This window comes from Salvia splendens, chromosome 2 (assembly GCF_004379255.2).
Source record: "Salvia splendens isolate huo1 chromosome 2, SspV2, whole genome shotgun sequence".
Taxonomy (NCBI): domain Eukaryota; kingdom Viridiplantae; phylum Streptophyta; class Magnoliopsida; order Lamiales; family Lamiaceae; genus Salvia; species Salvia splendens.
In genome coordinates, this window is record NC_056033.1 from 6832397 (window position 1) to 6857271 (window position 24875).

The 24875-nt window shown below is 38.5% G+C and overlaps 4 protein-coding genes, 1 long non-coding RNA gene and 1 pseudogene across 6 annotated transcripts; 3 read left to right on the forward strand and 3 right to left on the reverse strand.

The window, feature by feature from the left end:
- The first annotated feature begins 2816 nt into the window (after positions 1-2816).
- LOC121768756 (probable calcium-binding protein CML44) lies at positions 2817-3575 on the forward strand. Its single transcript, XM_042165300.1, has one exon. It carries the CDS (start codon positions 2909-2911, stop codon positions 3389-3391), a length of 483 nt encoding a protein of 160 aa, XP_042021234.1. The 5' UTR covers positions 2817-2908; the 3' UTR covers positions 3392-3575.
- A 4971-nt stretch (positions 3576-8546) lies between these two features.
- LOC121763851 lies at positions 8547-11918 on the forward strand (annotated as a pseudogene).
- An 827-nt stretch (positions 11919-12745) lies between these two features.
- On the forward strand, positions 12746-15756 carry LOC121785977 (probable methyltransferase PMT10). Its single transcript, XM_042184477.1, has 8 exons — positions 12746-13557; positions 13906-14049; positions 14126-14396; positions 14506-14616; positions 14703-14862; positions 14935-15192; positions 15277-15477; positions 15549-15756. The coding sequence occupies exons 1-8, from the start codon at positions 13012-13014 to the stop codon at positions 15745-15747; spliced, it is 1890 nt and encodes a 629-aa protein (XP_042040411.1). The 5' UTR covers positions 12746-13011; the 3' UTR covers positions 15748-15756.
- LOC121785992 lies at positions 13141-14435 on the reverse strand. 2 transcript variants are annotated; one of them, XR_006047097.1, is made up of 3 exons: positions 14295-14435; positions 13925-14209; positions 13141-13242 (listed from the first exon to the last, which is right to left on the reverse strand). It is a non-coding gene; the product is annotated as an uncharacterized LOC121785992 (long non-coding RNA). The 2 variants fall into 2 exon arrangements; XR_006047096.1 differs by having other exon boundaries at positions 13193-13317.
- A 23-nt stretch (positions 15757-15779) lies between the features above and the next one.
- On the reverse strand, positions 15780-17139 carry LOC121785985 (BTB/POZ domain-containing protein At4g08455-like). The gene is made up of 2 exons (XM_042184489.1): positions 16698-17139; positions 15780-16384 (listed from the first exon to the last, which is right to left on the reverse strand). The coding sequence occupies exons 1-2, from the start codon at positions 17103-17105 to the stop codon at positions 15911-15913; spliced, it is 882 nt and encodes a 293-aa protein (XP_042040423.1). The 5' UTR covers positions 17106-17139; the 3' UTR covers positions 15780-15910.
- Positions 17140-17723: 584 nt separating this feature from the next.
- Positions 17724-24675, reverse strand: LOC121786003. The gene is made up of 9 exons (XM_042184509.1): positions 20495-24675; positions 20213-20363; positions 20009-20135; positions 19792-19866; positions 19286-19376; positions 18855-19125; positions 18734-18776; positions 18550-18653; positions 17724-18243 (listed from the first exon to the last, which is right to left on the reverse strand). Exons 1-9 carry the CDS (start codon positions 24652-24654, stop codon positions 17923-17925), a joined length of 5343 nt encoding a protein of 1780 aa, XP_042040443.1. The 5' UTR covers positions 24655-24675; the 3' UTR covers positions 17724-17922.
- Between the last annotated feature and the right edge of the window lie 200 nt (positions 24676-24875).

Sequence of the window (24875 nt, forward strand, 5' to 3'; positions counted from 1 at the left end):
ATAACTCAACTTTTTTTTTTTGTTTCAAAATTCCACTTGATTTTAAATTTTGTTCTAAAATCACCATCACCAAGATTACACTACAAGCATAGAAAACAAAATTTAAAATTAATAATCGACAGCAGAGCTCTAATACAGACGAATGACAGAGCCGCATAAAATCTGAAGTTGTGGGCTCCTGATACTTCCTTCAAAAATAAAATAAAACAAAACAAAACAAAAATCAATGATTTAAACATAAAAATAAATTTATTTTTGAAAGAAACCAATCGATCGATTACCAGAATGTTCCTAACTTTGTTCGGTTTCCGCCACTCTCTTTCCTCGAAATTTCTTGCAATCGTACTTTCGTGAATTCTATCATAAGATTGTGTCAATCAATATATAACCGTACGTTTGTACGACAACGAAAGCGTGTGACATTTTAATATTATCTTGAAACTCGATAGGAGTTTATATTTGTACATCACACAAGGTTTTTTTCATAATGGTAAAAAATGTCAAGAACAAGAATTGGCAAACAGAAACTAAGTACTAGAAAATAAATAATGCAAACTAAAACAGCAACAAGGTAGATAATCATTTTTATTTTTTTCAAAAACCAACCAAAATTAACTAGCATGCAACAAAAACATACTATTCTGACCACTCTAAGTGACATTTTTCGTTTTAAAATATTTCACTCTAAAAGACACATTTCTAAATATAAAAATTTCACTCTATCTACTTTATCCTTCTATCTTACTTTATTTTTTCTACTTTACTTACAAAATAACACTGCAAAAAATATTATGCATGATTAGAAATGCTCCACTTAGCATGGGAAAGCAATAATAACAAGTTCACCTATCTCTTTTAACAATTGTATCAATCGCATAGGTACACAATATATATTTGAGTGATTTTGTTAAATACTAGTAGTACTTAATTAAATGTGAGTCTTTTTAAGGCTATTGCGTGCCATAAAATTTTCAATGTCATTGTTAATTTAACGTGTGATACTGTTTCATTTGAAATGTGGAGTTGACCGAATATTCTTGTACTTGGTGGACTATTTATAAATTAAAGATACCTTAGTGGTTACAATTTTGACACATCTAGAGCAATGAACTTGCCTTTACGTTTTCAAACATATGGCCGGTTCTATTTTGATGGAAAATGATGTAACATTCGCACTCTTCTTTTTACAAAAATAAAATGCTTAGAGCCCAAATTTGACCAACAACAGAATAACAATATAAAGCAGTTTAGAAACACAAACATAACACATCAAAGTCATTGTAAAAAATAGTTAAATGTTTCATTCAAAATCACTGCATAAAAGAAAAATAGAAGATAAGCAAAAGAAAACTACAACAAAGAAGTATTGTGCATCCTAACACTATACGTTAACCTCATCTACCAGAGGGATCAGATAACACTACAAAGATGAACGACTAAATCATGCATAAACAACGTTATTTGACCATGTTATGGAATTTAAATGAGTTCTATATTTTTTGATGCATTTAAAAAAGTTCAAAACTAAAAAATGGGAAGCAAAGGTCCAACAAACAAATCCTTGGTTCAAAAGGCCAACATAGACATCAAGAAAAAATAAGACTAAGCCAAATAACCAAGAAAGCAACCAAAAACAGTAGTAGAAAAAGAAAAACACATTTTCGACACTTTTTTTTTAAAAAAATCTTCGTTCCTATCTCTAAATACCCTCTGATTTTCTGTATTACGTTCTATATTGCGCAGTCGGCAGCTACTAGGAAAAAAAGCTTTTATCCTATTTACAAGAGTGAGTGATGACCAATATCGAGACAAGTCATGCATGAGGCATTATGAGACACACGAAGGTACAAAATAACTAAAGTAAATTCATAATCTATATTGGTCAGCATTTTTCATAAAGTTAAATGTTTCTTATGCTTAGCCGGTTAAACACCTACTACAGATGTTGAAAATGAAGTGAATATAGCGATTTACTACTAAAGTGATGCCTACTACCAAGGTATCCTCAAGTATACCCACAATCTGAATTCAAAATATAACTACGCCCTAGCTCAACTTCCAATTAAATTGAGTCGTATTTCTTTTTGCATGGGATGTCGTATATAAATTGAGTCATTTATTTTTTTTGACAAAAAACAAAACATCCAATCGCTCTTACTTTATTCCATACATATACTTTACTATCTCTTACTTTATTCATATCTCTTATTTTTTATATAACTTCTTAATCTTCGTGCCCAAAAATTTAACTCAATTTAGTTGAGACAGAAGAAATTACGTTTCTAGTTCATTATCACGATTCTAATTCTGCGGTAGGAAATGGTGGACTAAACATAATATATTATAGTATATAGTACTTGCTACTAGAATTCATTTATTACATATAAATTGTAAAAAAATCTTGAAATCAAGAAGTCCACAATCTCACCATTTTTTCTAGTTCCAAATTTCCACTTGATTTAAAATTATTCTACTTACACGAGTTACATCACCAAGACTTGGACAATACATGCCATATGTCACCCACAACCAAAAAACAAAAAAATCTTAAGAATTGTGTGCTGGTCCATCCTTCAAAAAATAAACAATCCCAAAATAGAAATTCAATTTCATGCATTAAGCTCATCTATATCCCCTCATTGGATGAAACCAAAAGATCCATTCAAAACCAGAATGTTCCTAACTTTGTTTTTATTTCTCCCACTCTCTTTCCACGAAATTTCCATCTCATCAAAAAATCCCCTCCAACAATATCCGTACCTTCGTACAACATAAATTTCTTAATCAATTCCACCTCTATAAATACAGACACGCATTTTACTCAACTCACACATCATAACACAAACCCCAAACATTCTCAATTTCTACTAAATTCATTCATTCATTCCCAACACAATCACAAATCACAATGTACCCTCTCACAACATATCACTTGCACCAAATCTTCGACGAGCTAGACCGCAACAAAGATGGTCTAGTGAGCGTCGAGGAGCTCATGTCCCTCCTCGACAGGCTCGGCCTGCAGGCAAAGCGGGCCGAGCTGGAGCTTCTAGTGGGCGATAAAGCCCTAAATTTTTTCGATTTTATCTTTTTCTATCAAACCTTAAACAGAATAATAGTTCAGGAAAATACGTGCGAAATCAAGGAGCATCGGGCCGAGGAGGAGGATCTTCGCAAGGCGTTCGGGGTTTTTGACCTTAACGGAGACGGATTCATCTCCGGCGAGGAGCTGCGGATTGCATTAGGGAGATTAGGGTTATGGGATGATGAGAAGAGGTGTGGAAATGATTGTATGCAGATGATTGGCGTCTACGACACAAACTCCGATGGATTGCTGGATTTCGAGGAGTTTAAGGAAATGATGTCCGGGGATTCCTTGGAATCTTCTTAGAACTTTCCTTCCTTTTTTTCTTCCTTGGAAGGAATGTTCTTATATAATTAATGAGTGTGTAGAAGACATTGTGTGTACGTTTGTGTGTCTATGTATATATAGTTTTGTTAGATCTTCAAGGTCTATGGAGTGTTAGAACAAAGGTCTATGAAATTTAGTTATTAATTAAGAATATTATTTATTATTTTGTGGCTTTCTTGGATGTGTGTTAAAGCTTTCAACAAGAAAAAGCATATTACTAAAATTATCTTACTTTGACCTTGAATAATTATAAATTGTGTTGATATATTGACCTTTTTTGTGGATACACCAATTTTGTTGTGTTGGTAGTAATTTTACTGTGGTTTGCTTTAGTAATAGTATAAGATTTGATATGTTAATTGCGTTTTACATTCTTTGAAGATGGCAACTGATGAATCCGCGAATTTCTGATGTTTGTAAATGCTGGTAGAGAATGAAAATGCAGATCACGACACAGAGATTTTACGTGGTTCGATTTACTGAAGTAAATCTACGTCCACGGGAAGAAAAGAGGGCAGAGTTGTATTGCTTGATCTGTTTTCTACAGCTTACAAATACAAACTTGCTATTTGATATTTTATCTCTAGAGAGCGAGAGAGAGAGAGACCCCTTAATCTATCTGATCTAAGTTCTATTTATACATTGAACTAAGATCGTGGCTTGCGTCACCACTAATGATGGTTGTGGATGTCGTGGAGGTCATGCGATCCTGCATGGGCCCACTATCCTGCATGAGTTAATGACTGCTTGACACCACTAAATAGATCGTGGGTGTAGTGGAGATCGTGGAGGTTCTGACATGAGTTGACTATCTCCCAGTTCGGTCAAATACTGAGACCGAACTGCTGAACTATTGCCGAGCAGCTTTTGCCGGTCTGAGAGTAGAGCTTGATTGGTCGGCTTTTACCGAGCTGTAGGCTGGGGCCGAACTCTTTGGTAATGCCGAACTGATTGGTTGGCTTTTACCGAGCTGTAGGCTGGGGCCGAACTCTTTGGTAATGCCGATCTGATACTCTTCCTTGGGCTTTGGGCTGATGGGCCGTCACTGCTGTTGGGCTTGTTTAGTCCGTACTCCATCACTACCCCCCCCGAAAAGCGAAGTGAATTACTTCGGCGAAGCGAGTCACTTCGGCATTCTGGATAAAGGTACGGGGTAAGTTGATGTTTGTCTTTGGTCTGATGAAATAAACATCTTTGACCGGACTCGTCTTTGGTCTGATGGAATAAACATCTTTGACCGGACTCGTCTTTGGTCTGATGAAATAAACATCTTTGACCGGACTCGTCTTTGGTCGGATGAAATAAACATCTTTGACCGGACTCGTCTTTGGTCGGATGAAATAAACATCTTTGACCGGACTCGTCTTTGGTCGGATGAAATAAACATCTTTGACCGGACTCGTCTTTGGTCTGATGAAATAAACATCTTTGACCGGACTCGTCTTTGGTCTGATGAAATAAACATCTTTGACCGGACTCGTCTTTGGTCTGATGAAATAAACATCTTTGACCGGACTCGTCTTTGGTCTGATGAAATAAACATCTTTGACCGGACTCGTCTTTGGTCTGATGAAATAAACATCTTTGACCGGACTCGTCTTTGGTCTGATGAAATAAACATCTTTGACCGGACTCGTCTTTGGTCGGATGAAATAAACATCTTTGACCGGACTCGTCTTTGGTCTGATGAAATAAACATCTTTGACCGGACTCGTCTTTGGTCTGATGAAATAAACATCTTTGACCGGACTCGTCTTTGGTCTGATGAAATAAACATCTTTGACCGGACTCGTCTTTGGTCTGATGAAATAAACATCTTTGACCGGACTCGTCTTTGGTCTGATGAAATAAACATCTTTGACCGGACTCGTCTTTGGTCGGATGAAATAAACATCTTTGACCGGACTCGTCTTTGGTCTGATGAAATAAACATCTTTGATGAATCCGCGAATTTCTGATGTTTGTAAATGCTGGTAGAGAATGAAAATGCAGATCACGACACAGAGATTTTACGTGGTTCGATTTACTGAAGTAAATCTACGTCCACGGGAAGAAAAGAGGGCAGAGTTGTATTGCTTGATCTGTTTTCTACAGCTTACAAATACAAACTTGCTATTTGATATTTTATCTCTAGAGAGCGAGAGAGAGAGAGACCCCTTAATCTATCTGATCTAAGTTCTATTTATACATTGAACTAAGATCGTGGCTTGCGTCACCACTAATGATGGTTGTGGATGTCGTGGAGGTCATGCGATCCTGCATGGGCCCACTATCCTGCATGAGTTAATGACTGCTTGACACCACTAAATAGATCGTGGGTGTAGTGGAGATCGTGGAGGTTCTGACATGAGTTGACTATCTCCCAGTTCGGTCAAATACTGAGACCGAACTGCTGAACTATTGCCGAGCAGCTTTTGCCGGTCTGAGAGTAGAGCTTGATTGGTCGGCTTTTACCGAGCTGTAGGCTGGGGCCGAACTCTTTGGTAATGCCGAACTGATTGGTTGGCTTTTACCGAGCTGTAGGCTGGGGCCGAACTCTTTGGTAATGCCGATCTGATACTCTTCCTTGGGCTTTGGGCTGATGGGCCGTCACTGCTGTTGGGCTTGTTTAGTCCGTACTCCATCAGCAACCTTGTAAAAAGTGAATAAATTGACGACCTCGACGTAGAAAACAAAATTAAAGTGCATTCAAGAAAAAATACCTATTTCAGTCACTTTAGATCGCTAAATCTAAAATAGTTAAATTTATAAGTACAATGTTTTATTCTTATTATAATTGTTAGTATTTGATTAAATATTTCACTCTTTAGTCTTTACACCTTTCAAAAAGTTAGTGTATGTGAGTGTAGGGTGTGTTAATTGTAATTCTATATACATAAAGTAGCTACATTTGCAATGGAAAAATAAAAATTTCGCTTCGTTTAGGATTGGACTATATCTACATTTATCTATTGAAGAAAAAGCATTCTTTGTAGATTTTCACTATTTAAAGATAATGCAAGTAGTTTTTTTTGTTTTTACAATTAAGATTTTTTTTAATTTTATTCTCTCTATTAGATGAATTCAATTGCATTTAGTAAAATTATTGATTACTTCATCATGTTTTGTCCATTATTATAATCTACATCTTTTTTCTACTCTGAAAATCATTATCTAGCTTTTCTTTTTTTTTCTTTTCTTTGTTTTTGCTTACTCTAACGGAGAGTTATCTTATTTAATATACCAACTATATTACTACTTGGAAATTGTTTACCGATTATCTAAGCTTTTATTTTAGAACAAACAAGTAGGTAGATCTCATCTAGAAATATTTGTTGTCGAATCATTTTTGACCTTTACTAATTGTATAATTAATTGTGAACGTGGATTGTTTAAAATTAATTGATTTGGCATAGTGAAACGCGTCTTATGCCTAACCATATTAAGTTATTAATACCCATTTTGGCATTTTAAAAATATGTTAGGATTCTCAGCAAAACCAAAAATCGAGTAACTAAGCCTCAACTTAATGACGCATATAATTATTCGAGAATAATCAAATACTACACATAAAGAAAATTGTATAAAATAAATACAAAAGTCTACGAAATAAATAAAGTAAAATTTATTGTTTTCTTCTTCTCGAGCTTTGCTTCTTTTTGTTTTGACTTTATGTAAAAATCTCCTCTTTTCAACAAAATCGTGCCGTAAACGGCTTAGCGATTCACTAATCCCTGCCGTGCCTACTTTTATATTAAAGTCGCTAAAATGCGTGTATTTATAGTTGAAACTGGAGGAAACCGGATGGTGATAACTCTGTTATTTCTTCTTTGCTTGTAGTCGAAGCTGTAATTATTAGTATCTTACTACTATATCTTATTTATATGATTAATTGAAACAATTAATTCAGGTATAATAAAAACCGGTCAACATGCCATGTAATTAAAATAATAACTCTTCAATGCAAAAAACAAACATTTATGATATATCATTATAGGGCGAATCCAGGATTTTTGATTTGGGGTGCAAAAAATTATCACCACAATATAAAACTTCAAAATCCGAAAGATCAATTTTCTTCTCTTTATTTTGATTTTGAACAAAATCGTTGTTTTAAATTTTTTGCTTAAGAAAGTTCATCACATATAAAAAATGGATTAATGAAAATTTTATTTTAAATTTTGCAGAATGTATTTTTTAATTAAAAATCATCGTTTGACTTATTTTAGGCAAAAACTTCAATTACTTTAAAAAACGACATAATGCATCCTTACCATTTTCTATATAATTTATTTCTCATGTTTTACGTCAAATATATTTTTCATATTTTATGTATGATCATAAACGAGCATTGAGGAAAAGTTTGATTTTAAAATATATATTCTTCAACAAAAAGTAAAAGTTGAAGAAAACAAAGCCATAAGAGAGCTACAAATGAGTGTAAGAAAGAAAGGTGTACTATAAAAGAGGTGCGCAGAAAACAAAAATCAAGTGATTAAAATATGAAATTTGAAAGAAAGTTGATTTAGATCTAATGATATTAATAATTAAAACATAGTCACTAAGAAAGATGACTAATAACACAGCTAGCGTAAGAGAGTAAGAAAGAGGATAAGAAAGATGACTAATAACACACTAGCATGCAAAAATATGGGTGATAGAAATCGAACCCACGCTTTCAGCCATAACATTGGAGATTTCAACCAATGCACCATTTTGATTATGTATACTTGCACAAAATTTCAATATACTAGTTATAGAATTTTGGGGTACAGTTGTACCCCTGTTTCTTACTGGATACGCCGCTGTTATAGGGTGTATAGTTATGATTAGGAGTACGAACGATTCAAAGGAACTTATGAGCTATTTATGGTAAAAAAAATATTGTATTTAATTTAAACAACACAAAATTGAATTTAGTCGGAACACTTCATATGTATGAGAGAATTTTAGAAGAGATGGATTATGATTTATTTCCTTTTCTCTTTTGATTTATTTCCTTTTCTCTTTTGATTTACTTCATTAGATATGGAATATAATTCAAATCACTCCAATCTAAACTAATTAGCATTTTTATATAATTATAAATAGGGAGCAGTAATAAAAAAGATCTGTTCAAACAACTCTTGTACATTTTTTCTCTCTCATCTTCCTCTCCTGTGTTTGAATAATCTAAAGTTTGTAGGAGTAGTAATTATAAAAGGAACAATATTTAGTGATGCATGGTTTCTGAGATGGTCAGTGACTCTTGAATTTTCCATACCTCTAAGAATGTGAATCCCATTCTCACTTCTCTGAGTTCTCTCCCACACACACAAAAAGATACTCCACAATGAAAGGCAAGGGCACAAGCTCATCATCATCATCCCACACCATCACCATCACCATCACCATCACCATCACCATCCAAGCATTCATAAAGACTGTAGCTTTCCTCCCCCTCCTCTGCTTCTCTCTCTTCTTCCTCTCCAAACATTTCTCATCATACTCACAACATGAGCACCTTTACTTCTTCAACTCCACCTCCACAAACACCTCTTTCCCACCTGCCCCCTCCCCATCCCGGCCGCAGAGGCCGCTGGTTGAGAGCACAGGGATCATAAATGAGCTGGGGATCATGACCTCTAAGTTCATGATTGGGGAATTTGATGAGGGGTTATTAGTGGAGAATGCCAAGGTTGGTGATATTGGTGAGAAGGTTAAGGGAGAGAATGATGAGGGAGAGGTGAATAAACTTAGAGTTTGTGATATGAATATGAGTGATTATGTTCCTTTTTTGGAGAATGTGGGAGCTGTTTCTAAAGGATTTGACTGTTTGGTGCCAAGGCCTAAAGGGTACAAGCTTCCAATGCCATGGCCAAGGAGCATGGATGAGGTAAAACTTCCTTGATTTTTTCAGTTTACTTTTATGGCGTTTTATTGTTTTGATTTATTGGATAGCTACTGATCTTAGCAAGGATTGGAAGGCAGTAGCCAAAATTGTTGAATATATTCACTAACATGTTTGAGATTTTTTTAGTATAAAAATTGATTTCAAATGTGAAGAATGATTGGAATCTAGAGATGAAGATTGATTGGTTTATGGCAAGTTCTAATCAAAATATGATTTTGATCAGAGTTCTTGATTATGTACAGTAAAATATTTGAGATTTTTACTATGCAATTTTCAAAAAATTGATTTCAAATGTGTGGAATGATTTAGAATCTAGAGATGAAATGGCAAGTTCTGATCAAAGTATACTAATTTAAGATGTTGAAATGAAATGCAGGTGTGGTTTGATAATATACGTTATAAGGCCAAAGATAATGAAGGGGTGTCGAAAAAAGATGATAAACTTGTGTTTTCTTCAGAAGTTGGGTCTAAATCAGATCAGAACTTGGAACAGGTGGAGGGTTTAATTCATCATCTTTTGGATTTGTAATGTTGTTTTTGTTTTTACTTGGGCTTGATTTTGTGGTATGATTGAACTTAGGTGGTTCCTGAGATTGCGTTTGGCCAACGGACACGAGTTGTTCTAGATGTTATTGGTTCGAGCATTGCAGATTTTGGTGCTTACTTGGTAGAGAGGAATGTGATAACTCTTTCAGTAGCTGGGAAAGATCAGGCGAAGCGTGTTCAGCTTGCCCTCGAGAGGGGTGTACCGGCTATGATGACTTCCTTTGGAACCCATCGATTTCCTTTCCCAAGCCAAGCATTCGACTTGATCCGTTGCTCTAGATGTGGAATCAACTGGACTCTTAATGGTATGCCTCTTTCATGAAGCTTAGCATGAGAAAGAAAATTGGATAAAAGCAAGAATCTTGATGTCGTTTGAGAGAAAAAAATGGTCTAGTCCTAAACTGAAAAGGGATCAATTCAAGAAAACAGAGTTTTAGTTATGTTCAACATCATCAATATAAATTCTCTGTTTTCAGAGTCTTGATCCATTGATTCAAAATCTGTGTAAAATTTTCTTGTTTTGAAGATGGGATTTTGCTTCTTGAGGCAAACCGGTTTCTTAGAGGTGGAGGATACTTCGTTTGGGAGGCAGACGCGGTTTATAAGTACGAAGGAGAGCTGGGAGAGCAATGGAGAGGTTAGATTCTATTTTACTTCATTATGGATCCATTCACAGACCTTTTACCTTATCTCTTTCAACAGAAATGGAGGATCTTTCTAGAAACCTTTGCTGGGAACTAGTATCTAAGGAGGGCTACATTGCTGTTTGGCAGAAGCCTCTTTCCAGACATACGGCCTTCGCTTTGTGACAAAGATGACAATCCAGATGATTTATGGTATTTACTATTTGTTTAGCCCTGTCACACCTCTTTGTAATGAAGAAAGACTAGCAAGATTTGGTTTTCTGCAGGCGTGTGAAGGCGAAGAAATGCATAGCGCGTCTACCTGAGGATGGCAACGGGGCTAAGATCTGACTGGCCTGCGCGCCTCCATAGTGTACCGGGCAGGCTCTTGAGCATAAAAACAGATTCTGATGTGTCTAGGAGGCAGCTGTATAGGGCAGATTCCTTATATTGCAATGCCATTGTGGATGGATATGTTTCTGTCTTCAAGATAAACGAGGCGAAGATACGCAATGTGATGGACATGAGAGCTGGATATGGAGGGTACAGATAAATCAACCATCTCAACCCTTTTTCATATGTTCTGGTTGTTTTGAGGCATTTCTTTGGTTTGAAAAATGTGTAGGTTTGCAGCAGCTTTGCTTGAATCCCGGGCTAATAGTTGGGTTATGAATGTAGTTCCGTTGAGTGGTCTAAACACACTGCCTGTGATATATGACCGGGGGGCCTTATAGGAGTGATGCACGATTGGTACGCACAAGTGAATATTACTATCTCATCTCGTATTTAATTATATGCGACGTTTTCATATGTTACGTGTGGTTAGGTGTGAGCCGTTCGACACTTACCCTCGAACATATGATCTGCTCAATGCTGCAGGGCTTTTCTCTGTTGAGCAGAAAAGGTACACTTGATTTCTTTATGTGCAAGTGTAAGTAAGTAACTAACTATACCAAGAATTATGATGCTATTCTTGTATTGTATGTGCAGGTGTAATGTGAGAAATATTATGTTGGAGATGGATCGAATCCTGAGGCCAGATGGGCGTGCTTACAACGTGACACGACCGCTGTGATCTATGAGCTTCGAGAGATTGCAGAGACGATGGGATGGATTGCTCACATGTTCGACACAGAAGAGGGTCCTTATTCGGATTGGAAGCTCTTGATCTGCACGAAACGAATGTAAGACGCTCGTATACATGGTTCGTGAAGCTACATGCTATGAATATGAGTTAGTCTTGGATGAGGAAGGAGGAGTTGAATAGTGGCAGATGAGAAGAGAATCACACAAATGGTTTTGATTTGAATCTTCTTTTTAAGAACATCATCACATATATACTTGAATTTCTTGAGATGCTTCAATGTTGTTGTACCTACTATCACTCACGTTTAAGATATGGAGTGGTAGTATTTAGTAGTATTCATTAATTTGCAAAGACAAAATCATGTGCATTTTTTAGTTATTTTTCACCCATCAGTCCTCTTGCTACTTTGTTTCACTGTTTTAAAAACAAATTACTTAGTTTTAGCATTCTAATAAAAATATATCGACTTTATCATAATTATATAAAAATACCGAACGTTTCAACATAAAAATGTCTACAAAAAACCAAATTATCTGTACAGTTATTCTATCTCTTTCAAGTTTTTTTTTTTTGGGGGGGGGGGAGGGGGGTTGTTGACAAGGCATTTATATAGTAGTACTATTAAAACTGGAACATTAGATTATTTTTTTGCAATTATCCATTACTAATGCTATAACAAAAGAGACAAATTTAAATATTTAACTTTTACTCTTCTTATTTTCTGACCATATACCAAACTTAAACTATCTAGATTTTGAAAAACTTTTCAATGCTAATATATGAATCTCATTCTCCATTAACATTATTTTAATTATTTTTTATTTCTTTATACATTATTAATTTCGTATTAAAATACACAGGGTCCCCAAAATTATTACTTTTAATGGCTTATTTCAGTTTATTAGATTAATATTTTAGAATTAAATATATATTGTATTTGGTTCATGCTAACAACTTAATCTTAAAGGGATAATAATGTGACAGTTAGTCATAACCACTTTCCTCCAACTAAAATAATCTCGCAACTTAGTCCTAAATGAATTATCACATAATAGTTAGTCATGACAACCGAACAACACCTTAGAGTATGGATAAAGTATGAAAATTAGGAGTAATACAATGCTTGTGACTTTTGAAGAGAATAATAAGTACTCCGTAATATTGTGTGCGTATGAACATAAGAGCATGATCATTCCAATAAAAAGATGTACTTTTATTTCAATAGTTCAATGTTCTTACATTATACTTATGTGGTAATAGTTACTATTATTTCTTTTGATTCGATATAATATTACACCAATATAGAGTCAAACTAAATTTAAGTATTAGCATAAATAAGTGTGCATAGCATAAATAACTTGCATATCATCGCTTTTCGGCTACGTGCCGTGAATCTCAAAACCCTTCTCTCATCAAACTCTATCTTCCTCTGCCATTTTTCTGCATCAACAAAATCCATACACACTCAAAAATGAAGCCCATGAACACAAGCTCATCATCACCCCTCTCCACCAACCTCTCAACCTTCACAAAGATCATATCTTTCTCACTCCTCTCCTTCTCTGTCTTCGTTGTATTCAAATGCTTCTCTGCATACACCATTCCCACACCCCAGAACCAACAGCTCTCCTTCTCCAACACCAATCCAGCTGCTGAAACCACCCCTTTAGCGCCATCTCCTCCTGTGACGCAGAGGCCGGTGCTGGAGAGAACAGGGATCATAAATGAGCTGGGAACGATGACGGAGGATTTCCTAGTTGGGGAATTCGATGAAGGGCTGATAGAGAGCATAGTGGTGGTTTCCAACACCAGTGATGAGAGGGGGGAGAGAAAAGTAGTTAGAGTTGAGAAATTTAGTATTTGTGAGATGAATATGAATGATTATGCTCCTGGTTTGGACGATGTGGATAGTGATTTCCAACTTAATTTGTCTGAGAAGGGGAAAGGATTGGATTGTTTGGTGCCGAGGCCTAAAGGATACAAGCTTCACATTCCATGGCCGAAAAGCAGGGATGAGGTACAACTTTCTTGATTTTTTTTTGTTCCAAATTTGTTGGTTTCTTGGATTTGATCTCATTGTGATGGGGGAAAATGTGTTTTGAGTTCAATGTAGATTAGATGAGGCTCTTAATGGCATGATAGGAAGAAATTTCTGGGTGAGTGGGATCACAACATAGAACGAATTCTTAAAGTAATCACAAGTAGTACAGAATTTGTGAGATTCTTGATCAAGAAATGTTGAATAACTAGTTTGTAGCAATAGCTAGGGAGCAAAGAGGTGGAAGGCAGATTTTGATCCTAATTCGGAGGGTTGAGTGTTCTTCAAACTGAAGATAACTGCATATATATGATAACGTTAGTGCAGGTCTGGTTCGACAACATACCTCATACGCTTGTGGATAGGGTGAACAAAGATCCAGTGTTGAGAAAAGATGACAAGCTTGTATTTCCAGGAGATGGGCCTCAATTTATCCGTGGCACGAACAAATACTTGGATCAGATATCCAAGGTTTGCTTCTGTCCTCATTTCTCTGTAGGTTTAAGTTCTGTTTGCATTAGATTGATCTCTGAAGCATGTGATACAGATGGTTCCTGAGATTGCATTTGGCCGTCATACACGAGTTGCTTTGGATATCAGCTCTGGACTTGCGAGTTTTGGGGCCTACCTACTGGAACGGAATGTAACAACTCTTTCAATAGCTCCAAGAGATGTTCATCATAACCAGATCGAACTTGCATTAGAGAGAGGCGTACCTGCCATGATAGCTACATTTGGAAGGCACCGGTTGCCTTACCCAAGCCAAGCATTCGACCTGGTTCATTGCTCTAGGTGTGGAGTTAATTGGACTGTTGATGGTATGCATCAACAAAATCTTGGTGTGAGATTACAGCAAAAGAGCGAAACTGAATTAGGTGTTGTTTGTTCTGACTTCTGATCAGAATCTGATTTTTTTGTCTGATTAAGGTGGGATTTTGCTACTTGAGGCGAATCGCCTACTTAGAGGGGGAGGATACTTCGTGTGGGAAGCAGAGCCCGTTTACAAGTCTGAGAACGAACTTGGGGAGCAGTGGAGAGGTAGCCAATCTTGGCTATTTATTTCTCAACCACTTGTTTCATTTACTGTTTTCCAATGTTCGAATGATAATCTTGTGTTTTCACAGCAATGGAGGATCTCACCAGCAACATTTGTTGGGAACTAGTCAATAAGGAAGAGTATATCGCCATTTGGCAGAAGCCTCTAAACAATAGTAGCTACCTCAATCGAGAACCTAATGCACAGCCATCGCTATGTAGCAGTGATGACAATCCAGAAGATATATGGTAGCAGATTTTTCTGAGATACATCTCCTAGTTTGAGTTATGTAGGATTGAGGTAACGTGTTTAGGTTTCAGGTACGCGGAGGTGAAGGCTTGCATCACGCGCTTGCCTGAAAATGGCTATGGAACTAATACTTCTGACTGGCCTGCCCGCCTCCACAGCCCACCAGACAGGCTATTCACCATACAAATGGATGCTGAGAAATCTAGGAAGGAACTCTACAAAGCAGATTCAAAATATACGAATGAAATCGTAAGAGGATATGTTGGTGCTTTTCACCTCAATCAGATGAATCTGCGGAACGTCATGGACATGAAAGCTGGATATGGAGGGTAATCATCTCTCTCTGTCTCTCTTCATTTCAAGAACTAGGGTTCCGTTTCAACTATGATGAACGCCATTGTCGTGCAATGTAGATACGCAGCAGCTTTGGTGGATTTCCAGTTCAGCAGCTGGGTCATGAATGTCGTCCCAGTTGGCGGTCCCAATACGCTGCCTTTGATATACGACCGTGGTTTAATAGGTGTAATGCATGACTGGTGTGAGCCGTTTGCCACATATCCAAGAACATACGATCTGCTGAATGCAGTAGGCCTCTTCTCTGTAGAACAGAGGAGGTAAGAAATTTTCAGACTTAAATTCATATACAGCTCTCAGTAAAACATGATGATCATGTCTCTTCTCCCAGATGTAACATAACCAACATAATGCTGGAGATGGACCGGATCCTCAGACCAGGCGGGCGCGTTTACATACGCGACACCACTGCTGTGATCGAACAACTCGAAGAAATCGCAAAGGCAGTAGGATGGGTGCCCTTCATGTTTGACTCCGGAGAGGGGCCACATTCAAACTGGAAGCTTTTAGCTTGTGAGAAGCGGTTGTAAGATAAACACACATTTTTTTAGGCAAGGGAATATGCATAATAGATAATGCCATTATCATTTATATCTAAATGTAAGTTTTGTCGATCACAAATAAACCCAACATGTTCGATGGAATGTTTCTTGCAATTGATCCCAAAGCAAACTGCAATAGAGCAACTCACAGCTAGGAAGGGGCCTTGGGTGTTGAATCTTTGGTGGCAGCAGTGTTGATCTGCTTGGAGAGATAGGCTTCGTAGATGTCAACGACAACACGGGGATCCTTGTCAACCAGCTCGGCATACTCGTCCCGCTTGGTGACCTTGTCCATGTGGTCAAGGACGAGGGAGAGGGCGGAGTCTAGCAGGGTCTTGGCGCAGTGCTGGTGGGCGAAGGCGTAGTAAGGGAGGGAATTCTCCCAGTTGAGTCTGGACATGAGATATTTCTCGCAGTAGGTCTTGAGGTGCTTCACTTGGTATTTCTCAGCCAAAATCAAGAGATCGCAAGCCATGTTCTCGTCAAGGCAAGCTTCTGCGGTGTAGAGATAGTTGACGAAGGCTCGGAGCGCATCATATGAGACGTCCTTCATCTTGATTGTCCCGCTCAGCCTCTCCTCCATCTCGTTTTCAAGCATTGCCCTAAATACCGGCGATCGACTCGCCTGTGTAGCAATCCACAAACTACGAATAAGCAGCTACCAAATAATTGAACAATGATTTGCTGTAGCATCACGGATTGATCGATAAAAATACTAAAAACTACACTTGTTTGCGTGTAATTTGATCGAGATAATGTAGAAATGATTAAGCAGGAGAACTTGCTAAAGTTGATAACACAGGGCTAAATCCAGACTATGTGCGATCGAACAATCAGTTGCTGTAGCATCACGGTTTGATCGAGATAATGGATATTATACTGGATTTAAAAAATTGAGCTAATATAGAATTGTAAGTATAGGAGAGACTGTAGTGTACCAAAACAGCGCGATGGGCGGGGATGGAGGGGGAGTTGCAGAGCATATCGGGGGAATCCGGCGATCCACAGGCGACCAAAACGACGTCGGAGAAGCAGGGGGTGTTGGCCTTAGCTGCGGAGTTGGAGGTGGAACAGAGGAGACGGAGGAAATTGACCTTGGACTTGAGTTCCTCAATCTCTCGCTTGTGTTCCTCCTCCGTCTCGCCGGCCTCCTCGTAGCACTCACGGCACGTGCCGGCGCTGCGATCGCCGTAGTCCTCCTTGCACGACAGGCACTTCATCACCCTCAACCGTCGCCGCGCCGCCGCCGAGGACGACGCGTCGTCGGCGTCTTCTTCTTCTTCCTCTTCGAAATCCGCGTCGGAATCGGAGGAGAACCGCCGCCTCCGCTGGTGGCTCCGCCTCATTGTGTGCGTGTTCGTTTTTTGAGTAGTACTACTAATTTTCAATTAAGTTGTTACCTTTATGGTGCTTTTTGTGGGCCTTTTATTAGTGGATTTAATTATTACTCTAAAAAAATCGCTTTAAATGCTCAAGAATTATATTATGAAATTTAACTTGAGTAGTACCTGAATCCTTATACTCTCTCCTCCTCTAAAACTAGTGTTTAAAAATCATGATGAGTATTAATGCAGAATCGATAAATTACGAGAAAAACTAGTTGAAGTAATATTATTGGATAATGTGATCCACGTCCAATTTGTAGTGAAAAAAGTTATCACAAATAGAAATGGATTAATTTTGATGAACGCAACACAATAGCAAAATAGACTATTTTTCGAGCACAAAAGAGTAATATGCATATGGTTAAATTCGGGCATGCCTATTGGTGCTGCTGAGCCACTATTACCTCCCGGCTGCTTCCTCGTCTCAGATTCCGCTTTCATCGTCTCTTGTTCTACGGCTGAAAGCCTGAAACTGAGGTGGCAGCAGCAATGTTTGATCCTGCGATGCTTCTGTTCTTCTCTCTCTGTCTCTCGCACTTGAGTCCTCATTTTGTTGTTCGAGGATAAGTAGTTTTTGTGTGTTATAAGAACTAATTTCAAATTTCATTTCATAAATTGTTCTTACAAAATCCTATACCTAAACCTGTAAACTGTGACTAGAAACGGTCAAACCTACAAGTATAGATTACACATCATGAACTTAGCCTGCACCTCTACAACTATGTTGTTCGTCTACCGGCTGCCAATGGCTGGAGACAATATATATAAGTACGACACGCTATATCGATTCGACGCCATAATCATCACACAGTTCATTATCACTAACTTCTAAGCTAATATAATCAGGGAATTGTCCTTCATGCACAACTATGTCATCCTTACCTTTTGACGAGAGCTTCTCGACAGGTGCCGATGCTGAGCTCCAGTCATCAACTCCTACTAGTCCGCCATCAAAGTAGCGGCCTCTTACAACCTTTTTCTCGATAGTTGGTTTCATTTCTGTCTTCTTTTTCGGATGGTGTAGCCTGCATGTCGATGCTTGAGGACACGCTCCAGTTGCTTCAAAAGCAGGGCAGACGTAGGTGTGTTTCTTCCGGCACTGCAAGTTCAGAAACATGAGCACTGGCGCGTGTTGCATCTTAAAATATCGCATGCCATGGAATATGGTGGTAGCTTTTGCTGTGCTTCAAAATCCGGCTCTCTAGCTTGAGGGTGGACTTTTTAACAGGCAATACACAACAAGGAGACAAAAGGGATAGAAAGAAGCTATATTTGAAAATAATGCAATAAGCTGAGGTTGTCATTCCCTGTGTTTTCTGAAAAGAACTCCTCTTGTAGAATAGCAAAACACAAAAGATTAATATCATTCAAAACTTGAGAACATAGAAGCGGAGACAAGTAATACCTCATTGCCATCAGCACAGTAGCCTCTGAGGAAATTGTCACAAACACTTGAATCGGGATTGACATGTACATGTCTATAAGGACAATCGTCATTGGAGCACAAACCTGTAAAAACAAGAATGAGATACTAGATTGTTGATCTTAGACGAAGACCAACAACAACCAAAATATGCACCACTCAGTACCTTTCAGAAAATATGAACAATCTTGCATCCTCTCGGGGATAACCTACATAAAAAATAGTCATTGCATAAATACACAGAGATACCATACACTGAGCACCATAAGACAAAAATCACTTATTACCTTGTGCGTCAATTTGCAGGTGCTATTGGTGCATGAACCAGTCAGGAATTTCGTACAAACTACTATTTTAGAGGGATCATGGATGTACGGACACTTCCCATCATCCTTGTTGCATTTTCCAAATCTAGAGAAGAACTGGCAATATTTACTCTTTCTAGCCAATCGCAATCGGGCAGTTCGTAAACTCCAGCGAACTTTCTCGCTTGCAAGGACACGGACACGTTTCTTTGGATCTCTAACCAGCTGGTTACCATTTCCAATTCGAACATATCTAAACAAAATTCAAGATATCAAAATGACCACTAAAAATGTGCTCAAAGCCTGTCTCTGTTACTGCATCTCCATTGCTAGTAAAAAATTGTAAATTTATAAAGGACTTCTTCAATTAAAAGCACAAGATTCCTGAAGCAGAGACATGCAAGAGAACTTACTCTTCATTGTCGATCAATAATCTCCTGGGGATATAAGATCTCTTAACATTCTTTTTTGACTGAGGAGTTACTGATGATGATGATTCATTATCTGCAAGTTATGCAAGAAGAGCCGAGATCTGATGATTAGATTTCTACAAATAATGGCTACAGTGATGATCATATCACTGTGAAACACAAGAAAAACCAGATTAGCTCTCATATTCAATGGTAAAAGAACCAAAAACCAAAGATATATGACTCTACAGAGGCAGTTGATCAGAGTAGTTGCTCCAAAGTTACAGTAAATCATACATAGCATTCAAACAATGAAAATGCTCAAGAAACATAGAAGAACATAAGAACCCATTCGTAAAAAAATACATATAAACGCTTTCATGAAATAACTGCAAATATATTTGCGAAAATGGAAAGAGTAGGCTGGTTAATCTACACAATATAGAAGAATATGACAAATTGGCCAACACAAATGACAGAGAAGCTAATGAAAGGGCATATAAAGCCACCTGTGATCCTCTGAAGAGTCCTCCTTGTTGGATCCATTTTGTATCGATCTGAACCAATACGAAATATTCGTTCACCTGTTTACGTGATCCAAAAATGCACATGAAGTGTTATATACACTGGGGGAATATTAATAAGCATTTTACATCCAGTACATCTCTAATTATCTATAGAAGTATTTTTTTTTAAATGCCACACCAGGATTGCAGAGCGGCATACCTGGATGCATCTTTACACTAGGAACCCACTTACGAGAAACATGATTTCTACCCTTTGAAGCAATGTGAACAGCACCCTTTTCTTCCTTTTTCCTCTTCTCAGCAGCAGCAACAGCTCTTGTAGCTTCCTATTAATAAAGCAAATATAACATACTTACGTACATGATTTAAGCTGAATATCGATGAGTACTTGAGCTCTACAAACCTCCTCGGCTTTCCTCGAGTTCCTTTCAATTGATTTCGACCACTTTAAACTAGAGCCACCAACACTTAAAACTTTCGACAGCCTAAGAGAATATCCATGTCTTGATCTAGTGTAAATTGCACCTCTCTTTCTTGACACCAGCAGTTTTTGGCTACACAACTCGGATGAAGAAAGAGATATGCAACAGATGCATGTTTGTTTAGTTCCAACCAGCTCAGAAAGACGAAAAGGTATTGCAGTTGCAGCAATGAAAAAGAGGAGATGCAGAAGATAACCACATACCTGATGTTGGAACGGGACGGTTTCATACCCAATATAAGACTTCTCCAATAACCAGCTACTTTAGGGGAAAATAATCGTGGCCAGACTTTTCGAGTTCCCAAAGAATTCTTATGCTTTTCTGAAGCCTGTTTATCATGTAATTTCCACACAAATGCCAACTTTGAAGATCTGCAGTTCTTGGCAAAACCAGATTGCCTTCTGGTAGAAATTTTAGGAATAATTGAGCGAGAGACCAGTCTAGACGCGGTAGGGTTTTCATTCGCTCTTTTGACGTCATTTTCTGGTGATGCTCTGAAAAGCTGGTTTTCCCTATTTTTGTAGTAACCCTCAGATAATCGTGACTGGCTATTATCCACCCCTAATATAGATGTATCATCAGAATTAGAAGTCGCAACCAATTGATAAGATCTTCTCTTGACATAGATAACCTTCTTCCCAGAGTTCCCTTCTGCAGCTGTACTTTGGCAATCTGAGTTGATGACTGAATTAGTTCGACATTCAGGGGCTGGAGATGACTTTATACTCTCCTCCATGACATCTAAACTTTTGGGAGGACAATCATGAGGATTACTCACGGGAAAAGGCTCCTCTGAGTTGCAAGGAGAGCAACTTAATAAATTCCTATTACAATTTTGGGTCAGTGCTTTTGTAGTTTCAGAAGTGTTTACCTGCCCTGCTCTCTTCAGAGTTAACACATCCGCATCACCAGTCTTGTACTGAGATGCCAGGTCATTCTTTTTAGTATTGGGGCAAGGACTTAGCCGATAAACTGAGGAACTTGAACCAGGCAATCCATGTGAAGCGTCATTTGATGGGACATGTTTCCTCACTAGACTATTACCTTTCCGTATATATGAACTCTGTAAAGGTCTAGCTTCCTGTGTTGCATTAGGTTCCGTAACTGCAGCAGTAGGGTCAACAGTTCTACACCACGTCCTTGATTTTGTAGTATGAGAAGAATATAATTTCCTCGTATTACTAAAATTTAAATGATGATGCATAGGCAAAACTTTAGTAACAGCAGAAGGAGCCTGGTCCTTATGCCAAGTTAGTTTACCATGTACAGGATAAAGTTTTTTGACCACTTGACTGGTGTCCTTATGTGGAGATTGTGGAATGCCAGGATTAGATTGTGATTTGTTTACAGCTGCCTCTAAACATTTCCCAAGAGAACTGGTTTTTGGATCAGCAAACACATGCTTTTTGTTGGAGATTTTCTCACTGTGACGAATCATTTCAGTATCTGATAGGCTGGCTGATGTCCTAGTGCTTCCCAAAATACATGAATCCAAGTAAACATGCAGCCCTTCAGGAGAAGACATGCAAGATTGCATGTCAAAGCTAGATGCTAACGATTCATCTCCAGAATCAGAAGCACTGGGACCATTTCTGTCAGAACACGATATGCCACTAGCAATTAAACCCAGATCATCACTCCCTAGTAATCTGTCTCCCTCTACCAGATTCTCATCCCGATTTGCAAAATTTAAGTCATTAATACTAACATCACCTCTCACATCAGTGGTTCGGCATTGTGTGATGGTTATGGATGCTGATGAAGTATCCCCACTTTGCTCAGCTCGCAATTCAGATGGCCTGGTGGGATGCTGCTCAAGAATTGGCGCCTTACTGAACCCAACTGCAATTGTATCATCTTCAGAAATATAGGAGAGACTTGATCTTGGGCTGGAAAGTTTCTGCTTTTTACGGTGGCCCAGGAATGAGCCATTTGCAGTAAATTGAACCTGTAAGTCTGAAATTTCAGCTCCAGAGGGGCCTTCTTGTAAGCCGTTAACTTTCTTTGATATGCATAGAACATCCTTGCATCCATCTCTCTCACCAACAAAGTCACCATCCATAGCAGTAACAATACCCTCTGGCAAACACTTTGTAATTCCATCATCAATGATTCTAACTGTTTCGACATTCACATTGGTCTTTGTACCCGAAAGACCTACCTGAGAGCCTTCACGTTTCCTCTTACTAATAACCTTGGATGAGCGGCCAACAGATACACAAGTTTCTTTGTCACTTATCACCTTGGGGGATGAATTATCAACAGATAAGCCAGCTTCTCCGTCACTTATCATCTTGGGAGATCCTTCAACAGAGTAAACGTTATGCGATAGATCAGTTCCCACATAATCAAAATAGGATGCTTCAAACTCAGGTGAAGTCTCCTCAGAAGCAACATTTGGACATGTTGTAACAGCAGCACCTTCTAAACTTCTGAAATGATTTGCATCTAACATCACTTGGGCTGTATCAGCATGGCTTAGGAGAATGTCCTCTGAGTTAGCATCTTTAAATTCTACATCAGAGATGATAGCATCCTTTTCCATTTGCATTGTCTCAACCAGATTAGGATGTTCACTAACTTCATCTTCCGTATCACTACCAACTTTAATATATAGGTTAACGGGCTTGATTGCATCCCTATCTGCATCACATACAGAAGCTTCATCATGTACATATTTGTTAGAAATGTCCACATCCGGATTGAAACACAAACTGTCTCCACAAGCAGCATTTTCTTGAGATAAAAAGTTCTCATGTGCCTGCTGTGCAACCCCATCAGCTCTCAACTGGTGCACATGGTCAGCATTCTCAGTAGTAGTTAGCAATCCCTCGGCATGGCCAGAACACCGAGTAATTACGCTACGGACCACATATGACGATGCAGATCTTGTGCTCAAAGTGTTCCCCTTCCTCTTCTGTGCAGATTTTGTGTTCAAATTGCTCCTTTTCCTTTTCCTTTTCCTCTTCCTCTTAGGGACCAAGGGTTTACAAGAATCAACTTTGATCGCATGATAATCTCTTTCCATCCGTGAATCAGCTCCAAGCAAAGGCTGATTTGTTCCTCCTTTATCCATATGCTCTGGTGAAGTTTCCTGAGATAAAAATTGGTAATCTGAAACAATATCCTGGTTAGCTGCAGAATCTCTTGATTCAGTAGCTGGATGAGATGGCACCTCAATAGCCTTTGCCAAGAGAGCATTTGACTTAAATGAAATAGCAAGCTCCATAGGACTCTGCTCCCTCTCTCTCTTAACTTCCATTTTCATCCCCGTCTTCGCAGACCCTTTTCCCTCGACCTTGAAACTACATATACCAGACTCATTTGCAAAGTGCTGAGATTTTAAAACTCCACCGTGCCTGCTATGGATTTTTCCTAATTGACTCCTAAGTAATGTATTCTTTTTCTGCAATTTCTTCTTCTTATCAGGCCAAATTAACCCCCCCTTACTAACCCCAGTCCCTAACCTACCACTAAATCTACCCAAACTCGGAATATTATCAGCAAATTCTGGTTGCCTGCTTCCCAATCGAGACAAAACTCCACCAAAACTCAGATCATCCTCATCATATTCTGGTGGCCTGTTTCCAAGTCGAGACAAAACCCGACCAAACCTTAGATCATTCTCAGAAAGTTCTGGCTGCCTGTTTCCCAGTCGATACAAAACTCCAGCGGACCTAATAGAGTCCCGTTTCATCTCATCATCAAAACTAGGACCCCTGTACAAATCACAACTCCGGTAGTTCATAATCATACGACTATCCCATCTCCTCTCATCATAATCACACTCCCTGTACAAGTCACGATTCCAATCATTCCTACCACTATCCAAACTCCTCTCATCATAGTCCCCCCTTCTGTCCAAGTCAGAACCCCAATCACTAAGACCACTATCACATATCCTGTCACCATCCCTCTTTCTATACAACTCAAAATTCTCAGGAATTATATCACGATATCCATCACGATATCCTCTTTCAGCCTCGGCAACCTTTCTATGAACTCCCGTGGCACCCCAACGCAAATCTCGGTTCCAATTTTCAGGCAATTCACGTGCATCATCAGCACGGCCCCGAGTACAATTTTCATTTTCGTAGACAGGATTTCTCCTGGGATAATTATAAACAATTCGCAAGGGCGTGTTTTCCCTCGGAGGTGGGGGCGGAAGAAGGGTTGGGTGGAAATAGGGTTTCAATGGAAGAGTAATATTCAACGAACGGGTATCTGATGGAGGCGGGGGTGGGGGGTGGTAGGAATAGGGTTGGGGGGTGAAATTGGGAGGACGGAGGACGTTTTCATACCTGAGGTGGTGGTGGTGGTGGTGGTGGCGGCGGAAGCTAGGGGGCGGCGGGGGGAGATCCATTGCGCGGCAGCGATTGGTCGAATTTTGCGTGAGCTAGAAATGTGGGTATTCTTTTCTTTGTTGAATTATTCAAATTAGGCGGCCGAAAATTAAAATAATTTAAACTTTTTTCCTTTTATTTTTGGGATTTTTCCTTTATTTTAGTTTTCTATTTCGTCACTTATATTATGAAAATTTTGATTAAAATAAATATATGTGGGCATATTATGGGAAATGATATA